This window comes from Trichomycterus rosablanca, chromosome 5, assembly GCF_030014385.1.
Source record: "Trichomycterus rosablanca isolate fTriRos1 chromosome 5, fTriRos1.hap1, whole genome shotgun sequence".
NCBI classification, from domain to species: Eukaryota; Metazoa; Chordata; class Actinopteri; order Siluriformes; family Trichomycteridae; genus Trichomycterus; species Trichomycterus rosablanca.
Genome location: NC_085992.1, coordinates 50,366,207 through 50,389,498, shown reverse-complemented (window position 1 = coordinate 50,389,498; position 23,292 = coordinate 50,366,207). Strand labels below are relative to the sequence as shown.

The following is a 23,292-nucleotide window of genomic DNA, read 5'->3' as shown; positions in this document are numbered from 1 at the left end:
GTCTTAATTCCACCATTCCAAATGTATCTCACGCACACTGTGGTGCACCTGTCCAGGGATAATTAGTGGTTAAATGAATTTACCGCTTGTTTATGATGGAAATCTTCCCAACAAATAGCAACATTTTCATGATAAACAAGGTTCAATTTACATGAGAACGTGTATTTATATGTAATGTAAGTTTTATTGTACAGCCCTGAACTAAAAAGTGCATAAAGTATTAAAATATTGAACAAAAGCCACTGCAAAATCAATTCATTCGTCAGACACAGCTGGCTGTGTGCAAGGAAGGGAGGGTTGAATGGGGTTTCTCCTTATTTCCGCTGCACGTGTGGTGGGATATACACACAGATCTTAGCATGACAGACCGTACGCGATGCGGCTTTCTGTGATACACCAGCACTGGCAGGAACTGCACACGTCTGAAGGGGCGAGTGCTAGTCCGTGTTTCTCCTCGTCCAGTACGGAGGTAGTGTAAGGCAACAAGGAATTGAGATTACTAGGTTAGGAGAAAATGTGTTTATTATTATTATTTAATAAATAGATAAATAATGAATAATAATACATACATTTCATGACACCATCACCACAGTTCTCAAGATTCCAGCGTATCAGTCTGGCCGTCACTCATTTATTTACACAGCAGATCTAAATAACAGCTGATAATATTTTCTCATTTTTTTATTCAGGTTAAGCTTGATAACCATTACAACGTTAATCATAATCATGTTCGGCTACTGATAACTACCACAGTGTTTTAGAAAACATGGTAAACGTTACTGAATAGTGAGATTCTCAGTAAGGAAAGGTCACATGTTTGAACGATAGCTTACGTTTATTTTTGCATAGGCAGGCAGAACAACCACATATTCAGTAAAAACCAAACTACGTTTCTAAAAAAATCCTACAAGAACTACGATACTGTCGTCTGCGTTCACATCGAGAGCGACGAGAGGCCACGAAGCCACCGAATGTCGTTTATTTACAATTAGAGCTGCGATTTACACATAAAGCATCACCTGATCTACACATCTGATCTCCTCTCCTGCAGTTTCTATTAATGTATACAGAGTGTAATTTATATTGTATTTATATTTAGTGTTATTTATATTTAATGTTATTTATATTTAACGTTATGTTCAGTGTTACTTATATTTAGTGTTATATATATATATATATAGTATTACCTATTATTTATTATGTAGTGTTATTTATATTTAGTGTAATTTCAGTGTACTTTATAATGTTATAAATATAAATATAGATAACACTAAATCTAAATAACACTAAACCTAAATAACACTAAGCTTAACTACACATAAAATGCACTAAACATAAATAACACTAAACAAAAATAACACAAAATCTAAATAACACTAAATATGAATAACACTAAATATAAGTAACACTAAACATAAATAACACAAAATATAAAGTTAAATATTAGTAACACTTAATATAAATAACACTATAAAAATCACATTAAGTAACACTAAATACAAATAACACTAAATATAAATAACAGTAGTTATTAAAAAGCACTTAATAACATATAACACTATAGATAATTTTAAATATAACACAAAATATAAATAACACAAAATATAAAAAAACACTAAATATAAAAAAACACCAATTATAAACAACAGTAATTATAAAAAAAACACTTAATAACATAACACTATAAATAACACAATATAATGTTAAATATTAATAACACTAAATATAAATAACACAAAATATAAAAAACACTAAATATAAATAACACCAATTATAAATAACAGTAATTATAAAAAACACTTCATAACATATAACACTATAAATAATTCTAAATATAAACAACACAAAATATGAATTATTTTAAATATAATCAATTTAAAATATAAATAACACTAATTATAAAACACTGAACTACATGATATAAACTAATGAAACAGAGATCAGATGTAACAGCCGTGAACCAGAAAGACCAGACGTGAGTTTGGAAGTGTGTTGCACACATTATCTCCACCACCGTGAAACGATGCGCCTCTGAAGAGATATTGGGACTTAAACACACAAACACAATATGTGTGTAGAAGTTTATCTTAGCCAGTAAAGTTGTTCAGGTAAACAAAGGTCAGCTCGAGTTCACATCAGCGATTTGGGTGGAAAGAGGCGAGAAGTCGAGCCGGTGTGAACGCAGGGTGACATGAGTGATAAATCCTTCAGCAAGCACAATCAATAAAAATAATTTACCTTCAATTCTACAATTTCTATACAATAACATTATTGTTTAACACATGCAGTTAAAATGAGCTACCTACGTGAGTACCTGAAGTTTCATTGGCTAATTTAGTGTCGATAACGTGGTCATTTCATTAATTGCTTTTAAAGACTCAGCCTAAATACGATTTGAGGTTCTACAGATATAATAATCGGAATAATCGATTCTGAATAATAAATAGGGTGATAAAGGTCGGAGGTAATCGAGTATTTGGGATTTCTTTGGTCTTCTATTGCTATCGGCCTTAAAATGAGCATGCAGACCTAACAACTGATCATTTAATATCTCAGAACCGGGTGTCTCAGAGGTAACAGTGCAGCCATCAATAAAAAATTTGACCTTGTGTTTTTGTCATACTGACAGGGTCACGGTGGGGTGGGTCCACTGGAGAGGTCGCCGGTCTATCACAGGGCTAACACACACTCAGTGTGCTGATGTGCAGTACTGTAAAGCTTGTGTGTGCCTATGTATTCTGATAGAAACTATATTCAGAGATGTTCACAAGTCACAGAATTCAAGTCAGAGTCAAGTTACGAGTCAATATAATAAACACAAAACATATATTGGAAATGTAGCGTAGAAATAAAGAAATAATCTGTAAGTTCAGATAAAAACAACAACAGATTAGCGAGTGTATTTAGCCGTTTTACTTCGTGTCTTTACTTTCCTCCTCATTGTGTAAATGAATGTAATTTCTGTAACAAGAAGGTTTCAGTTAAAAGCTTCAACTGATACGTTTTGTTTTCATTACAGAACAAAAGCGCTCGATAAATCACGGCACAGCGTCCAAAATCCCAAACACAGCAAAAACAATCATATCCGCTGCTTACCTTAGCTTCTGTTCTTCCAGATGCTATTACATTTATAAGCGTGCGTCCCATTAGGAACAGAATCCGTTATTTTGTAAATGTGCTTATAATTAAAAACCTCCAAACTTTTCCCGGTCGTGAAGTAAAACAGGAAGTCGTTAGAAAGCCGATCGAGCGTTTCATTACCGCGTCATCTGTGTGACGCAAACTGAATGAACGCAAATAACAGCATTTCTTACTAACAATTTCAATCAGAAGCTCTGATTGGTTCAGAAAGCGGTTCTTACAATCATTAGCCCCGATTCTGTAGGAGCGTTCCATTCACATGATCTGTTACTGTGAAGTGCACTACGTAGGGTATTCCACCATTTTAAGTAGGGAGCGACGCTTCATCACTACACCGGAAGCTGGCTGGAACATTTACCCATTGTGTGCGTTGCAGGTTGATGGCCGGAGCGTTATTATTATTAGAGAGCAGAAAATGACACGATCAGAATGATGCCGGATCATATTTTGCAAGTCACGAGTCGAGTCCGAGTCATTTGAAGCGAGTCAGAGTCGAGTCTGATCTCCGATCGAGAGCTGATTTTCGAGACCCGAGCGAATGCTGATTTGCCTCTGAGCTGCCACATCTAGCGGCGACCTTTCTCAAACTAATATCAGGGCAAAACCCCCGTAGATGCCACCCTGAAAGAAACCCGACTATGCAAAACTTCCTACAGCCAGTGACCAGAGGTAGAGACAAACCCAAGACCCTGGGACCTCAGAGCCTTGTGCTATGCGGCACCCTCTCTAACAGGCGTGTGTAAGATCTTAATATAAATATAAGGCTACTTTAAAGCATCTTAAACTTGGACTGGATCATTTTATATGTGTAAAAATCTTTATATTTGTTTTAATTGTGTAAGAAAAAGTAGAGAAAGCCCTTGTATGTGTAGATGTGGAATATGTTACCTAGTATTGTACACTACTCATTTTTATTATTATTAAATAAGGATGTTCGAGCTGCAGCGTTACCTTTGGGACACCAGGTATATTAAATTCAGTAGTAGAATCTGATAACAGCTATTTACAGCGCATTTCATACTAAGACTCGTATCGTCATATCGTTCTAATTCGGGCGCCGCGGTTAACCGTACTGTCCGATGGAAAACGCGCCCGAGTCGTTGGAGAACTTGTCCTCGGGTCGGATGGATAGCTGGCTGTGCTCTCTGGTCCTGTACATTCCGCTGATGTACGAGGGCGATTTTTCAATCTGTTTATCTGACACCTACAGACGAATATAGAAGAGAAATGATGATGTTCTTTTTTTTTAGAAAATCTAAGAACAAATAAACACTGATCAGCCATAACATTAAAACCACCTCCTTGTTTCTACACTCACTGTCCATTTTATCAGCTCCACTTACCATATAGAAGCACTTTGTAGTTCTACAATTACTGACTGTAGTCCACCTGTTTCTCTGCATGCTTTGTTACCCCCTTTCATGCTGTTCTTCAATGGTCAGGACCCCCACAGAGCAGGTATTATTTAGGTGGTGGATGATTCTCAGCACTGCAGTGACACTGACATGGTGGTGGTGTGTTAGTGTGTGTTGTGCTGGTATGAGTGGATAAGACACAGCAGCGCTGCTGGAGTTTTAAAATACCGTGTCCACTCACTGTCCACTCTATTAGACACTCCTACCTAGTCGGTCCACCTTGTAGATGTAAAGTCAGAGACGATTGCTCATCTATGTTTGAGTCGGTCATCTTCTAGACCTTAATCAGTGGTCACAGGACGCTGCCCACGGGGCGCTGTTGGCTGGATATCTTTGGTTGGTGGACGCTGCTGTGTCTGATCCACTCATACCAGCACAACACACACTAACACACCACCACCATGTCAGTGTCACTGCAGTGCTGAGAATCATCCACCACCTAAATAATACCTGCTCTGTGGGGGTCCTGACCATTGAAGAACAGCATGCAGAGAAACAGATGGACTACAGTCAGTAATTGTAGAACTACAGTGCTTCTATATGGTAAGTGGAGCTGATAAAATGGACAGTGAGTGTAGAAACAAGGAGGTGGTTTTAATGTTATGGTTATAATGTTATCTCAAAGGGAAAAATCTCACCTCTTCAAATTTTCTTGCCTTGTACTGGTCGGCTCCTTTCAGGAAATTGAGCAGAATTATGTCACAAAGAACAGCGCCCTAAAACAAGAAACCGTTTAAATAAGCAGGTCTGTTTAGGCTCATTTTATAAGACTTTCTTCAGATCTTTATTTAAATACATGGGAATAAAATATACTGTATAACACCTGTATTTGTCATATATATGTATATAATTAGGAGTACAGTACAACTAAACTATTTTTTATGTAAGAACAGGGTATACCAGCTCGTTTGGAAGCTGGGGTCAGAGCGCAGGACCTGAGAGGGTTGAGGGCTTTGCTCAAGGGCCCAACAGTGGCTGAATGGCAGAAGTGGGATTCAAACTCAACCTTTTGATTAATAGCCCAAAGCTATACCCACCAGGCTACCACTGTCCACTGAAGATGGGTTCACTGCTAAACAGTCTGAGGTTTTAAGTCCCAAAATAAATACATTAATGAATTCAGAGACGGCTCAGGGGGTAGCACTGTCGCCTCACAGCAAGAAGGTCCTGGGTTTGATTCCCAGGTGCACCGGTCCGGGTCCTTTCTGTCTAGAGTTTGCATGTTCTCCCTGTGTCTGTGTGGGTTTCCTCTGGGAGCTCCAGTTTCCTCCGACAGTACAAAGCCAGGTAATTGGAGATACAAAATTGCCCTAGGTGTGTATGTGTGGTTGTGTCTGAAGTGTTTCCTGCCTTTCACCCAGTGAATTGCACCCACCACAATCTGACCGGTATAAAGTGGTGGTAAAACAGACAAGGAATTAATTAAAATAATGAATCTTTATTAACCCTGCTTACAACACTAGGGGGCAAGTCCGTGAACATCATGGACGATGCACCAGTCTAGATAGATAGATGGATGGATGGACGGACGGACGGACGGACGGACGGACGGACGGACGGACGGACGGACAGACAGACAGACAGACAGACAGACAGACAATAGATAGATAGATAGATAGATAGATAGATAGATAGATAGATAGATAGATAGATAGAGAGAGAGAAAGAGAGAGAGAGAGAGAGAGAGAGAGAGAGAGAGAGAGAGAGAGAGAGAGATAGATAGATAGATAGATAGATAGATAGATAGATAGATAGATAGATAGATAGATAGATAGATAGATAGATAGATAGATAGACAGACAGACAGATAGGTAGGTACGTAGGTAGGTAGGTAGGAAGGTAGATAGAAAGATAAATAGATAGACAGGCAGAGAAATAGGTAGGTAGGTAGGTAGGTAGGTAGGTAGGTAGATAGTTAGATAGACAGACAGACAGACAGACAGACAGACAGACAGACAGACAGACAGACAGGTAGATAGATAGATAGATAGATAGATAGATAGATAGATAGATAGATAGATAGATAGACAGACAGACAGACAGACAGACAGACAGACAGACAGACAGGCAGTCAGGCAGAGAGATAGGTAGGTAGGTAGGTAGGTAGGTAGGTAGGTAGGTAGGTAGGTAGGTAGGTAGACTGACAGACAGACAGATAGATAGATATAGTGCATCTGGCATAATAATAATAATAGGAGCAGTAGTGTATCCATTCTTATAAACTATATATACAGATATAGAAGTATAAATATAGAAATATAGATATAGTCATAGGTATTAATATATACAATATACAATATATCTGTTATAGGTATAAATATATACAATAGGAGCAATAATGTCCATTGGTCTATTGTTGAGAATCACTTGTTTAAACTCATTCAATTTAGTTCTAGTAAATTTACCTGCATATTTTTGGGAGGTGAAAGAAAATCAACGTGGACACAGAAAAAGAACATGCCAAACTCCACAGTCAGTGATCGTATGCAAGGATCAAAACAAAGATCCTGTAGCTGTGCAGCACCGACACTAACTGTTGCACCATGATGCCACAAGCAAATGGATGCACAATTTAAATACTAATGGAATAAAAATTTATTTAGTTCTGATCAAATATCAGCAAATAAACGACCAGTTTATACGTTTTATTAAAACTGTCTCTTATTAAATACATTTAAAATCTGATAGAATCTGATACATTTCAGTTGTTTGTATCTGTGCCTAATATGAGCTAGAAGACGCTACATAGCCAAAAGTTTTGAGACAAATGCTAAGCACTGAAAATGCTTTGTATATCTAGAGGAAAACTGCTCCTGTTTGACATCACTCATTCACAGCATGTAAAAATAAAAATTAATTAGACTGGATTAAAAAAATACAATGCATACTATCTAAAAGATCCAGCTTTTCAGTCAAAATAAGTCTAAAATTAATACTTAGAAATGGGCTGTTGTCTCCCCGGTGTCTTATTAATAAATAACTAAATCAATACAATATGTAGACTGCAATTTTTACAATTTTAAGAATAAATAGTGGTAATAAACAGTTTGAAGTGAATGCAGGACTCACCACACCCACTGAAGTAAACGCAGCCACCATATTGATCAGGGTCGGAATCATATTAAATTTTCCTGCCTGCAAAAATGGTGGAAAATGGTGTAAGAGACTCTCCTGTGTATCCAGTACAGTAAAAAGCTCTCTCTCACTGTCTCACACACACACACTCACACACACACACTCTCACACACACACACACTCACACACAGCTGATATTTTACTGGTAGTGGTTTCTAAGAAGCTTACATCTCCATTGACCATCACGTCAAATCGAATCGCCACTGCCTTCAGCAGCGTTCGGGCCTCCGTCCCATCAGGCCTCTTAAAATACTTTGCGTACCTTAGAGAAAACGAAGCAGGTCAATGCAGGGACTAAAAATGTCCTCCAGACTGACTGCACGAGACACAGATCACGTAACAACCAGACGCGTCTCTACATCAGGGGCCGGTCGGGCCCCACAGTGTTATTAATAAATGTTATATACATATACACCGATCAGCCATAACATTAAAACCACCTCCTTGTTTCTACACACATTGTCCATTTTAGCAGTTTTACAATTACTGACTGTAGTCCATCTGTTTCTCTACATGCTTTGTTAGCCCCCTTTCATGCTGTTCTTCAATGGTCAGGACCAACACAGAGCAGGTATTATTTAGGTGGTGGATCATTCTCAGCACTGCAGTGACACTGACATGGTGGTGGTGTGTTAGTGTGTGTTGTGCTGGTATGAGTGGATCAGACACAGCAGCGCTGCTGGAGTTTTTAAATACCGTGTCCACTCACTGTCCACTCTATTAGACACTCCTACCTTGTTGGTCCACCTTGTAGATGTAAAGTCAGAGACGATCGCTCATCTATTGCTGCTGTTTGAGTCGGTCATCTTCTAGACCTTCATCAGTGGTCACAGGGGTGCTGTTGGGTGGATATTTTTGGTTGGTGGACTATTCTCAGTCCAGCAGTGACAGTGAGGTGTTTAAAAACTCCAGCAGCGCTGCTGTGTCTGATCCACTCATACCAGCACAACACACACTATCACACCAACACCATGTCAGTGTCACTGCAGTGCTGAGAATGATCCTCCACCTAAGTAATACCACTGACCACTGAAGAACAGGGTGAAAGGGGGCTAACAAGCATGTAAACATTTTGGAAAACACAAGATAGAAGTAAATGGTTGGAAGGTAAAGATGAGATCAGTACCTGAAGTTGTACCCTGGTGACACGGTGCTTTTCTCCGACATGCCGTCTAGTCGGGTGAACGAGTACGCAGGCTTACACTCGTCCTCCGCTCTATCCAGATCACACACCCAAGCGATCTTTATTCCTATCACACCACCCTGAGAGAGAAAGAAAATAAGAATTATTATTATTAGTGCTGGGCAATATGGGCGAAAACAGCTGTAGCTTCAATAGGCAGCAAATCATATAATATTGTTCACCGCTAACAGTGCTATGGAGCGCCGTGCAGATTAGGTACAGCTCACTAAAACAAGCCTGCAGTTTCAGGCACTCCAATCCCAAGAGCTCTACCCTGAAAACAGTCCCCTGTGTCAGCTGGTTCAGAGACTGACCAACACACTGACCCCTAACAACCCCAACTCTCTGACCAGCACTGCTTCCCAAACACCAATCAGGATCACCCAAATTATCAAACACCTCAAAAACACTTATCTGGAACATTGGACAACCCAAACTCAATCCCAAAACAGACTAAACTGCTATCTGACCCTAAAACATGAATACAACCTGGCCACGTATCTCCTTACTGTCCGAGATACGAAGCAGAGACAGATCCTCACCAAATACAGACTGAGTGACCACAGCCTGGCCATCGAGAAGCAGGTTAAAAAAGTCCTGGATCCCCAGAGAGGAGAGACTGTGTGGTCACTGCAGGACAGGTGAGGTTGAGACAGAGGTGCACGTCCTTCTAAACTGCCCAAAATACACAACAATTAGAAACAAATATTTTGATCAGTTTGGAAGAGAGGTGAGCGGCTTCAGAACGCTGAGAGAGAGCCAGAAACACCAAATAAAATCCCCACCCACCCCCCGAACACACACCCCCACCACACACACACCACACACATCGCACACCCACCACACACACACACAGTAATATTTTCTCTCTTTTTGTGTGAACAATTGTTTTACTACATATTGAATATTTTCTTACCATTTTTTTTTCTATGTATATACTTGTTCTTTTTTCAAATATTTATATATACTAATGTAAGCTTTGACAATACAAATATGTAAATTTGTCATGTCAATAAAGCAAATTGAATTAAATTGAGTAACAAGACTAAACAAGAGTAACAAGACTAAACAAGAGTAACAAGAGTAAACAAGAGTAACAAGAGTAAACAAGAGTAACAAGAGTAAACAAGACTAAACAAGAGTAACAAGAGTAAACAAGAGTAACAAGAGTAAACAAGAGTAAACAAGAGTAACAAGAGTAAACAAGACTAAACAAGAGTAGCAAGACTAAACAAGAGTAACAAGACTAAACAAGAGTAACAAGAGTAAACAAGAGTAAACAAGAGTAACAAGAGTAAACAAGAGTAAACAAGAGTAACAAGAGTAAACAAGAGTAAACAAGACTAAACAAGACTAAACAAGAGTAACAAGAGTAACAAGAGTAACAAGACTAAACAAGAGTAACAAGACTTAACAAGACTAAACAAGAGTAACAAGACTAAACAAGAGTAACAAGAGTAACAAGACTAAACAAGAGTAACAAGAGTAACAAGACTTAACAAGACTAAACAAGAGTAACAAGACTAAACAAGAGTAACAAGACTAAACAAAAGTAACAAGACTAAACAAGAGTAACAAGACTAAACAAGAGTAACAAGAGTAACAAGACTAAACAAGACTAAACAAGAGTAACAAGACTAAACAAGAGTAACAAGAGTAACAAGACTAAACAAGAGTAACAAGACTAAACAAGACTAAACAAGAGTAACAAGACTAAACAAGAGTAACAAGAGTAAACAAGAGTAACAAGACTAAACAAGAGTAACAAGACCAAACAAGAGTAACAAGACTAAACAAGAGTAACAAGACTAAACAAGAGTAACAAGAGTAACAAGAGTAACAAGACTAAACAAGAGTAACAAGACTAAACAAGACTAAACAAAACTAAACAAGAGTAACAAGAGTAACAAGAGTAACAAGAGTAACAAGACTAAACAAGAGTAACAAGACTAAACAAGAGTAACAAGACTAAACAAGAGTAACAAGAGTAACAAGACTAAACAAGAGTAACAAGACTAAACAAGAGTAACAAGAGTAACAAGAGTAACAAGACTAAACAAGAGTAACAAGACTAAACAAGAGTAACAAGACTAAACAAGAGTAACAAGAGTAACAAGACTAAACAAGAGTAACAAGACTAAACAAGAGTAACAAGAGTAACAAGAGTAACAAGAGTAAACGAGTAACAAGAGTAACAAGACTAAACAAGAGTAACAAGTGTAACAAGACTAAACAAGAGTAACAAGAATAACAAGACTAAACAAGAGTAACAAGACTAAACAAGAGTAACAAGAGTAAACAAGAGTAACAAGAGTAACAAGAGTAACAAGAGTAACAAGACTAAACAAGAGTAACAAGAGTAAACAAGAGTAACAAGAGTAACAAGAGTAACAAGACTAAACAAGAGTAACAAGAGTAAACAAGAGTAACAAGAGTAACAAGACTAAACAAGAGTAACAAGACTAAACAAGAGTAACAAGAATAACAAGACTAAACAAGAGTAACAAGACTAAACAAGAGTAACAAGACTAAACAAGAGTAACAAAAATAACAAGACTAAACAAGAGTAACAAGAATAACAAGACTAAACAAGAGTAACAAGAGTAAACAAGAGTAACAAGAGTAACAAGACTAAACAAGAGTAACAAGAGTAACAAGACTAAACAAGAGTAACAAGACTAAACAAGAGTAACAATAGTAACAAGACTAAACAAGAGTAACAAGAGTAACAAGAGTAAACAAGAGTAACAAGAGTAACAAGAGTAACAAGAGTAACAAGACTAAACAAGAGTAACAAGACTAAACAAGAGTAACAAGGCAAAAGACAACGGCAAGAACAAACCAGGTCAGACTCCAAACTTTTTTGCAGATAGAACATAATACATGCATGAAAATGTTGATTTTGTAAAGTAAAATACAGCGTTTTCCAATTTCTACTTGTTTGTTATTTGATTTTTCATCTTGAAACAAAAAACAAAAAACGGCCCATGTCTTGTTTGCCAGTTTTGGTATTTGAAGTGAAAAACGAATGACCAAAGATACATGGACCGTGCAGTTAAGAGAGCGATGACTTACTTTGCTAGCCAGAGTGGTGAAGTCCTGGTGAGCCAATCGAATCACGTCTCCGATTCGGAATATGGGACAGTAGCTGTTCTTCTCAAAGTCAAAGTTGCACTTCTTTATGTAGCTGCTGTTGATGGTCGGTAAGAAGTTTCCTCTGTGAGAAGATGGAAGACGGGTGAAGGTTAAATAAATATGATTATGTGGGGTGTGTTTTATTTTTACTTTTAGGGTGTCTGGGTGTAGCCTTTAGTTTCACTGAACCATTTAATTTCACAATCATTTAAATTTAATGATGCTTTTTATAAAAATGTTTATTTACTATAGAGGTATTAATACGTAATCAACTACTATTCAGAATGTTAAGATATGCTTCGGGCATGAATGCCAGTAGTCATATTCCAATATTTCAAGAATGCTGCTACAATAAAATGTTACTGGAAGGTGGCGTATGTGACAAGAACCGCATCAATGACATTTAATGACGTCCAAAACCCAGTTGTAGCTATTTTAGACCAGTTCCTGTTCTGGCTGAGAAATCTCTGTTAACAGTGGAATCCTCCACTGTACTACGAGCTCTATGATGGGAGTATAAAGGATGATTATTTGCTTTCCTTCTTCTCGCATTCTCAGTTTTCTGTGCGATTCTTCATTGCAGACAAGAATAAAACTCTTTCCTACACATAATCCAGTCTCTAGTTATTTCATTAAGGGTTTATCTTCCAGCACAATAGTAAGAAATATGTAAAATTGATTGATAGGATTCAGTTAATCAGTTAATAGTTCAACACCCTGCTCCATGTTCTATTAAGATGAGCATCACAACTTTTAATGGTCGATCTCATGGTTCAATTGCTTACTGCTACTATAAACGAAGGGATAATGATGATAAATTAGGGCGGCACGGTGGCTAAGTGGGTAGCACTGTCGCCTCACAGCAAGAAGGTCCTGGGTTCAATCCCCAGGTGGGGCGGTCCGGGTCCTTTCTGTGCGGAGTTTGCATGTTCTCCCCGTTTCTGCGTGGGTTTCCTCCAGGTGTTCCAGTTTCCTCCCACAGTCCAAAAACATGCAGCCAGGTTAACTGGAGACACTGAATTGTCCTATAGGTACCCGGCCGCCAGGATGCATAAACCAGTGCATTGTAGTGCCGGTCCCAAGCCCGGATAAATAGGGAGGGTCGTGTCAGGAAGGGCATCCGGCGTCAAAACTGTGCCATCACGATCAACAGGCGACCCTTAACGGGAGCAGCCGAGGAAATAGAGAGATAAATAGAATGATCATAAATTAGGTACGGCATCAAATTGCCCCTAGGTGTAAGTAAATAAATAAATGTGTGTGAGTTAGTCAGTGGGTGGGTGTGTGATGCCCTGTAATATATTAGCACTCATTCCACAACTTTGGGCCCAACACAAACCTCACAAAATCAGAATAAAGTGTTTTTTAATATTATATAGATGAATAAATAAAAATCTCAGGCTAGATTTTCTCTGTCAGTGCGAGTGTGTGATTGAGACTCACTTTGTGAAGTTGAAGCGGGGAAAGCGGATGCTGTTTTTGATAAATATGGTGAAGTTCTCGACCTCCATCATGGGTTTACTACACAGGGAGAGAAAAACAAACTAATGTTAATAACACACAGTGGAAACGTGTATTGTGGTCAGATGAATCAGCATTCCAGGTCTTTTTGGGAAAAAATGGACGCCGTGTGCTCCAGACCAAAGACGAAAAGGATCCAGACTGTTATCAGGAACATGTCCAAAATCCAGGGTCTGTCATGGTATGGGTGTGTGTCAGTGCCAGGGTCTGTCATGGTATGGGGGTGTGTCAGTGCCAGGGTCTGTCATGGTATGGGGGTGTGTCAGTGCCAGTGTCTGTCATGGTATGGGGGTGTGTCAGTACCAGGGTCTGTCATGGTATGGGGTGTGTTAGTACCAGGGTCTGTCATGGTATGGGGGCGTGTCAGTACCCTTGGTAAAGGTCATTTACACTCTGTGATGCAGCATTAATACAGAAAAGTACATTGAGATCTTAGAGCAACATGTGCTGCCTTCAAGACGTCGTCTTTTCCAGGGACGTCCAGCATTTTTCAACAAGATGATGCGAAACCACCTGCTGCACACATTACAAAGGCGTGGCTGCGGAAGAAGAGGGTACGGGTACTGGACCGACCTGCCTGCAGTCCTGACCTTTTGAAACAACGACGACCCCTCGTACTGCTGCACATCTTAAGACGTGTTTGCAGGAAGAACGAGACAAAATAAAATTATACATGATTGTGTTTGATGTAATCTTGTGTAATGAGTAACTATCGTTTCTGTCATGAATGTAACCAAAGTGTAAAACATGACGTTAAAATCCTAATAAAGAAACAAACAAACACACTCATATTAGTAATTTAGTGCTTTCATTATCCACACACTTATAAATGTCTCTATATATGATGTACCCGTTCACATACTCACATTGGAATGTCGTCGATCTCGGCGGGGCACCATCCTCTGATCTGACAGGTCTTAAATGTACTGTTGAAGTTCACACACCTTCCCGTCAGCAGACCTAACACACACACCCATCAATGTGCAGTGTTAATACACCTGTATAGTGTAAGTATTATAGTAAGTATTGAGGTAGAAGGACGTTGGAATGAAACAGCTCACCGTTTGAGCCGGGCTTGGAAATTAATTTAGTGCAGTTATCATGATGTTCACATTTAAACTTCGTCTCACTCTGAAACACACAAATAAATAATTCAGTTTATTCATCTGTGACAGTCAAGAACGTTTAAATGATATGTGTACCCATAGATTTATAAACTGTACCCACGGAAATATAAACTGTACCCACGGATTTATAAACTGAACCCACAGATTTATAAACTGTACCCACGGATATATAAACTGTACCCACGGATATATAAACTGTACCCACGGATATATAAACTGTACCCACAGATTTATAAACTGTACCCACGGATATATAAACTGTACCCACAGATTTATAAACTGTACCCACGGATATATAAACTGTACCCACAGATTTATAAACTGTACCCACGGATATATAAACTGTACCCACAGATTTATAAACTGTACCCACGGATATATAAACTGTACCCACAGATTTATAAACTGTACCCACGGATATATAAACTGTACCCACAGATTTATAAACTGTACCCACGGATATATAAACTGTACCCACAGATTTATAAACAGTACCCACGGATATATAAACTGTACCCACAGATTTATAAACTGTACCCACGGATATATAAACTGTACCCACGGATATATAAACTGTACCCACAGATTTATAAACTGTACCCACAGATTTATAAACTGTACCCACGGATATATAAACTGTACCCACGGATATATAAACTGTACCCACGGATATATAAACTGTACCCACGGATATATAAACTGTACCCACGGATATATAAACTGTACCCACGGATTTATAAACTGTACCCACGGATATATAAACTGTACCCACGGATATATAAACTGTACCCACGGATATATAAACTGTACCCACAGATTTATAAACTGTACCCACGGATATATAAACTGTACCCACAGATTTATAAACTGTACCCACAGATATATAAACAGTACCCACAGATTTATAAACTGTACCCACGGATATATAAACTGTACCCACGGATATATAAACTGTACCCACGGATATATAAACTGTACCCACAGATTTATAAACTGTACCCACAGATTTATAAACTGTACCCACGGATATATAAACTGTACCCACGGATTTATAAACTGTACCCACAGATTTATAAACTGTACCCACAGATTTATAAACTGTACCCACGGATATATAAACTGTACCCACGGATATATAAACTGTACCCACGGATATATAAACTGTACCCACAGATTTATAAACTGTACCCACGGATATATAAACTGTACCCACAGATTTATAAACTGTACCCACGGATATATAAACTGTACCCACAGATTTATAAACTGTACCCACGGATATATAAACTGTACCCACAGATTTATAAACAGTACCCACAGATTTATAAACTGTACCCACGGATATATAAACTGTACCCACGGATATATAAACTGTACCCACGGATATATAAACTGTACCCACAGATTTATAAACTGTACCCACAGATTTATAAACTGTACCCACGGATATATAAACTGTACCCACGGATTTATAAACTGTACCCACAGATTTATAAACTGTACCCACAGATTTATAAACTGTACCCACGGATATATAAACTGTACCCACGGATATATAAACTGTACCCACGGATTTAAAAACTACCCACAGATTTATAAATTATACCCACAGATTTATAAACTGTACCCACGGATTTATAAACTATACCCACAGATTTATAAATTATACCCACAGATTTATAAACTGTACCCACAGATTTATAAACTATACCCACAGATTTATAAACTGTACCCACGGATTTATAAACTATACCCACGGATATATAAACTGTATAAACTGTACCCACGGATTTGTAAACTGTACCCACAGATTTATAAACTGTACCCACAGATTTATAAACTGTATAAACTTTACCCACAGATTTATAAACTGTACCCACAGATTTATAAACTATACCCACAGATTTATAAACTGTACCCACAGATTTATAAACTGTACCCACAGATTTATAAACTGTACCCACAGATTTATAAACTGTACCCACGGATATATAAACTGTATAAACTGTACCCACGGATTTATAAACTATACCCACAGATTTGTAAACTTTACCCATGAATTTGTAAACTTTACCTACGGATTTGTAAACTGTACCCACGGATTTGTAAATTGTACCCACGGATTTGTAAAATTTACCCACAGATTTGTAAACTGTACCCACAGATTTGTAAACTGTACCCACTGATTTATAAACTGTACCCACTGATTAATAAACCCACGAATTTGTAAAGTGTACCCACGGATTTGTAAACTGTACCCACGGATATATAAACTGTACCCACAGATTTATAAACTGTACCCACGGATATATAAACTGTACCCACGGATATATAAACTGTACCCACGGATATATAAACTGTACCCACAGATTTATAAACTGTACCCACAGATTTATAAACTGTACCCACGGATATATAAACTGTACCCACGGATTTATAAACTGTACCCACAGATTTATAAACTGTACCCACAGATTTATAAACTGTACCCACGGATATATAAACTGTACCCACGGATATATAAACTGTACCCACGGATTTAAAAACTACCCACAGATTTATAAATTATACCCACAGATTTATAAACTGTACCCACGGATTTATAAACTATACCCACAGATTTATAAATTATACCCACAGATTTATAAACTGTACCCACAGATTTATAAACTATACCCACAGATTTATAAACTGTACCCACGGATTTATAAACTATACCCACGGATATATAAACTGTATAAACTGTACCCACGGATTTGTAAACTGTACCCACAGATTTATAAACTGTACCCACAGATTTATAAACTGTATAAACTTTACCCACAGATTTATAAACTGTACCCACAGATTTATAAACTATACCCACAGATTTATAAACTGTACCCACAGATTTATAAACTGTACCCACAGATTTATAAACTGTACCCACAGATTTATAAACTGTACCCACGGATATATAAACTGTATAAACTGTACCCACGGATTTATAAACTATACCCACAGATTTGTAAACTTTACCCATGAATTTGTAAACTTTACCTACGGATTTGTAAACTGTACCCACTGATTTATAAACTGTACCCACTGATTAATAAACCCACGAATTTGTAAAGTGTACCCACAGATTTATAAACTGTACCCACGGATATATAAACTGTACCCACAGATTTATAAACTGTACCCACGGATATATAAACTGTACCCACGGATATATAAACTGTACCCACGGATATATAAACTGTACCCACAGATTTATAAACTGTACCCACAGATTTATAAACTGTACCCACGGATATATAAACTGTACCCACGGATTTATAAACTGTACCCACAGATTTATAAACTGTACCCACAGATTTATAAACTGTACCCACGGATATATAAACTGTACCCACGGATATATAAACTGTACCCACGGATTTAAAAACTACCCACAGATTTATAAATTATACCCACAGATTTATAAACTGTACCCACGGATTTATAAACTATACCCACAGATTTATAAATTATACCCACAGATTTATAAACTGTACCCACAGATTTATAAACTATACCCACAGATTTATAAACTGTACCCACGGATTTATAAACTATACCCACGGATATATAAACTGTATAAACTGTACCCACGGATTTGTAAACTGTACCCACAGATTTATAAACTGTACCCACAGATTTATAAACTGTATAAACTTTACCCACAGATTTATAAACTGTACCCACAGATTTATAAACTATACCCACAGATTTATAAACTGTACCCACAGATTTATAAACTGTACCCACAGATTTATAAACTGTACCCACAGATTTATAAACTGTACCCACGGATATATAAACTGTATAAACTGTACCCACGGATTTATAAACTATACCCACAGATTTGTAAACTTTACCCATGAATTTGTAAACTTTACCTACGGATTTGTAAACTGTACCCACGGATTTGTAAATTGTACCCACGGATTTGTAAAATTTACCCACAGATTTGTAAACTGTACCCACAGATTTGTAAACTGTACCCACTGATTTATAAACTGTACCCACTGATTAATAAACCCACGAATTTGTAAAGTGTACCCACGGATTTGTAAACTGTACCCACGGATTTGTAAACTGTACCCACTGATTTATAAACTGTACCCACAGATTTGTAAACTTTACCCACACAGATTTATAAACTTTACCCACAGATTTGTAAACTGTACCCACGATACCCACGGATTTGTAAACTATACCCACAGATTTGTAAACTGAACCGACTGTTTTATAAACTGTTTGTTAACTGCACCCATGGGTTTGTAAACTGTACCGTCAACTTAGATACCCCCTTCACTAATCATATCATTCTTTCTAAAAACGTATCACCACTTATAAGGTTGACATGGTGGGTATAGAGGAGTAACATTAATAAATACATAAGCAATAATAAATATAAACACACGATGGTTTAATACGTACGTATGTGGCTGTATATTGACCTGTGGTTTGTGTGTACTGACCTCAGGACATTCACCCTGCGCTTGGTTTTCAGTAGTGATGAGTTTAGTAATGACACAGAACACTGAGGCGCCCTGTTGGACACACACACACACAGACACACACAATTTATTAAGGCATTTGGTTTTCCACGATTTAGCAACTGCGGAATTAATTGCAGGTGGCAGAGTGCAGTAGATAATGCTGTCACATGACAGCAAGATGGTCCTGGGTTCAATTCCCTGGAATTAAATGTTCTCTCTGTGTCTTTGTGGGTTTCCTCTGGATGCTCTGGTTTCCTCCCAAAGTCCAAAGACATACAGTCAGACTAATTAGAGATACTAACATTACCCTAAGTGTGTGTGTCTTTGTCTGCGTGTTTGCCCTGTAATAGACTAGGACCCTGTCTGGTGTGTATCCTGCCTTTCGCCCAGTGAATCAGACCCACCGCGACCCTGACCAGGAAAAATAGGTGGTTAAACAGACAATTCATTAATTAATTTATTTATTTATTAATGGATTTACTGCAGAAGCAACGTAAAATGCATAATTTGAGGTTTTGTTTGGGTCATGTCGCCACAAGATGGAACCAAACAGCCAATTGCACGATTCACATCACGTTCTATGTTTTGAAAATATTGTAGCGTCGCCACTGGGGGCCGGCACGGGCTTTACCCAGAAAGCCTTGCGGCAGTGGTGTCTAAGCTCACCGTAGCCGTGTATCCCGTTGTTGGGAGTGGGGTGGCTGCGGTGAGGGTTGGGTAAGTAGCTTATATGTTTGTCTGTTGTATGAATGTATGTGTGTATGAATGGGTGTCTGTCCCTAAACCACTGAATGAACTGCCAAAGGCAGCTCACTTGTGGCCCTGACGCCGGCGCCACAATATGGAGTAAAAATATGTGAAAACAAATCGATCGAATTAATAATGTTTCACTGCATATAATCACCTGAGGCAGTGTTAATTAAGGCAAAATTTAATTATTAGTGGTCATTTTGCTTTTTAAGTGAAGAGTTCTCTGTGGAGAACACATTCTACCTCGTCCTCACTTATGTCTTGGTCATACCAGATTAGGGTTGCCAACTTTCAGAACTGGCTGGCGGGTTGGCGGAAGGCATAGGTTTGGGGGCAGTTAGGGATTCACCTATAAAAAATATAACGGGTCTTACACCGTTATAAGGAACATTATCAAAATGTTTTATTTTTAGTTTCCAAATAAGGAACGATTCCGTACGGGACGGTTGGCAACCCTACACCAGATTGTTGTTTGCTAAATTATAGGCAAGGCAAGGCAAGTTTATTTGTATATGCCTTGCCTTGCCTTACCTAAATTATACACGCAAAATTACATTTATTAAACATATCATGCTTTATACCGTTGAATTTGTTAAAACATCTTCAAATTTAAGTCTCCGCTGTGTTGATTTTTTGGTTAATGGAACATACAGCAGTGTACAATACCGGCCGGCTAAGATTTATACAATATTACTAAACACTAATAATAATGTATATTATTTCATAAAAGTGAACTTACACGTGGTTCACAGTCAGTAAGGCATCTAAATTTAATGGGTTGAATGTGTAAATCTATTTAATGGTTGTGTTTTTATTAATAACAGTGCTTAGCTTAGCTGTATGTATTGGACTGCATTTATTGAAAGTTTATGCACACCTGAGACACTCAGCACACAAACACAGTAACTTGCATGCATTTCATAGTATGCATACTATTGCATACTAGAGTACAAAGTAGATAGAGTACAAAACTGGTGGTTTATGTGCTTTCTTAAGATCACAAGGACGTAAAAGCTGACGTTTAAGGTACCTGTGTAGGTGTAACATAGTCAGCGACATCCATGGTCTTGTTGTGATGCTCTCCGAATCCTTTCACTTTAGTCATCACCGACGATTCGATAGCGGTGTCTCGCTCCTGATAGGCCTTCTCATACAAAAACACCCATCTGTGATACAAAACAAGAAAAAAAACAGGTAAATATCAAGAAACAGTGACAAAAAAAACATTAATAACCACTTTTATAAGGTTTTGGTGGATCCGAAGCCTATCACTGAATCACTGGGTGCTTGGGAGAAATATATCCTGTTTACAGCAGGCTCAGGCTTAACATACTCACTCAGTAATTCAAACATATTCATACCTTGAGTATATTTACAGTATCCAACCCACCTACTGGCATTATTTTTTACATTTGAGAGGAAACCAGAGATCCCAGAGCAATTACACACAAATGCTGAGAAAATATCCAAACCACAAACTACAAACCACCATACCCCGGTCAGTGTCTCCTAAACAAGCCAAAATAAGCTCGTTTATTCATTCATCTTCAGTAATCGTTTCACCCTTCTTCAAGCTGTGATGGAGCCTTTTTTAGAATAGAAGCACTAAATGCAGGGAGGATACTGGGCAGCTGTCCATCACAAGCTATAACCCAATCATTCACGTATTCACAAGGGAGTAGCCAGTTCACCTACTGGCATGTTTTTAAGTAGTAAGAAAGACAATCCCACTGGGTGCAAGGGAACATATATTCTGTTCATTGCAGGCATAACATAGGTTAAGAGACCAGCAAATTTACAGTATCCAACCCACCTACTGGCATTATTGTTTTACATTTCAGAGGAAACCAGAGATCTGGTTTATAAACCACCATGCCGCTGTCAGTGTCTCCTAAACAAGCCAAAATAAGCTTGTTTATTCATTCATTCATCTTCAGTCTAGTTTATAATAGAAGCACTGGGTGCGAAAAGGAAATACAATCTAAACCAGGCAGCTGTCCATCACCAGGTATCACCCATTCACTTATTCACAAGGGAGTAGCCAGTTCACCTACTGGCATGTTTTAAGTAGTAAGTAAGACAATCCCAGAGGAATCTTACACATTTATTGCAGAAACGGGTCAAAAATGAGCCAAGAATTGAACCCAGGTCGTCAGAGCTGAATGGTCTTAAATCATTAGCAGCTGTGCCCTAATTTTTGAAGATGAGATCAATTTATTTATTAGGGATTTAAGATGAATGATTAATTGAAGATTGATTATGTATTGATACACAACTAAAAACAGTTTTTAATTTATATAACTGCTGCACTTTTAAGCAGCGGTTGGATCTGATGGCACAATTAAATCACGTATAGATGCTGTCAGTAATGCAATATCACTTTTCTTCATCATACACACCCACACTCTCAGTATTTCCACCTTGACCTCACTCACTCAGCTTTAATCTCCATTAAAAAACAATTGACGTGCATTTCTGCTTTAAAAAACTTACCAATAAAAATGTACCAGAAACGATTATTATTATTAAACTATTTTGCTTTCCACTTGAACCCTAGTGTTTTTTTTTTCTATAAGTAGACTTACCCTGCGAAGTACGAGATGATAAGCAGCTGAACAACCCGGTTGATGATCCCAATGGTCCAGCTCTTCACCACCACAGACTTTGTGGTCTCGTAGGTAAAGAAATCTGTTATGCAGCCCCACATCTTTAATCATAAACAATAAAACAACACACTGTTATACTGCTGCCCTTGGATAACAAAGCTTTTAGGTCTTAACCCTTAGTCCCTGTCATGAAACCTCTAATACAGCAAAAACAATCTTAAAATCTTTAAAAAAAAAAAAAAACCTTTATCTTTATGTGTTTCTTCGTTGGAGTGCTGGTTGAACACGATGGAGTGTATGATGGAGAGCCGTCAGTGTGCTGCAGATCTTCTGGATAATTGCTGCAGATCCTCCCTCCGTCTAGCACTTTCTTTATACTCTCCTCCTCTTCCCTGACACACACAATCATGCTTACACCAAACACACGAGTGTACAACAACGCACACGAGCCATTAACCTGAACACCACAGAAAACAGGGGTCAGGTGGAACGATCCATTTCACCTCAGCATCTCAGCACCGGGCTCGTCTCAGACCTTCCCTCAGCACACGGTCCAGTTTAGTGTCTTACTTTTATTTTTCTTTACAACAGACGTCGTCTTTAACTTTACAACTTCAAGAACTGATAAACAAACAAGAAACAGTTAAGCAAGCCGAGGGCCACAGTGGCAAAAAAAACTCTCTTAAAACTAGAGGAAGAAACCTTAAAAGGAACCAGACTCAAGAATCTACATCCACCCTGCGTTTCTCTTTA

General features: G+C 38.1%; 1 protein-coding gene across 2 annotated transcripts; it reads right to left on the bottom strand.

Moving 5' to 3' along the window:
- Positions 1–4,062: 4,062 nt before the first annotated feature.
- On the bottom strand, positions 4,063–22,640 carry p2rx3b (purinergic receptor P2X, ligand-gated ion channel, 3b). Of its 2 annotated transcripts, none has more exons than XM_062995343.1 (12): positions 22,519–22,640; positions 20,964–21,099; positions 19,163–19,234; positions 14,592–14,661; positions 14,397–14,490; positions 13,453–13,530; positions 11,950–12,091; positions 8,818–8,954; positions 7,860–7,953; positions 7,626–7,691; positions 5,195–5,272; positions 4,063–4,345 (listed from the first exon to the last, which is right to left on the bottom strand). In XM_062995343.1, the coding sequence occupies exons 1-12, from the start codon at positions 22,638–22,640 to the stop codon at positions 4,205–4,207; spliced, it is 1,230 nt and encodes a 409-aa protein (XP_062851413.1). In that variant the 3' UTR covers positions 4,063–4,204. The 2 variants fall into 2 exon arrangements, with proteins under 2 accessions (XP_062851413.1, XP_062851414.1); XM_062995344.1 differs by having other exon boundaries at positions 4,063–4,330.
- Positions 22,641–23,292: the final 652 nt, after the last annotated feature.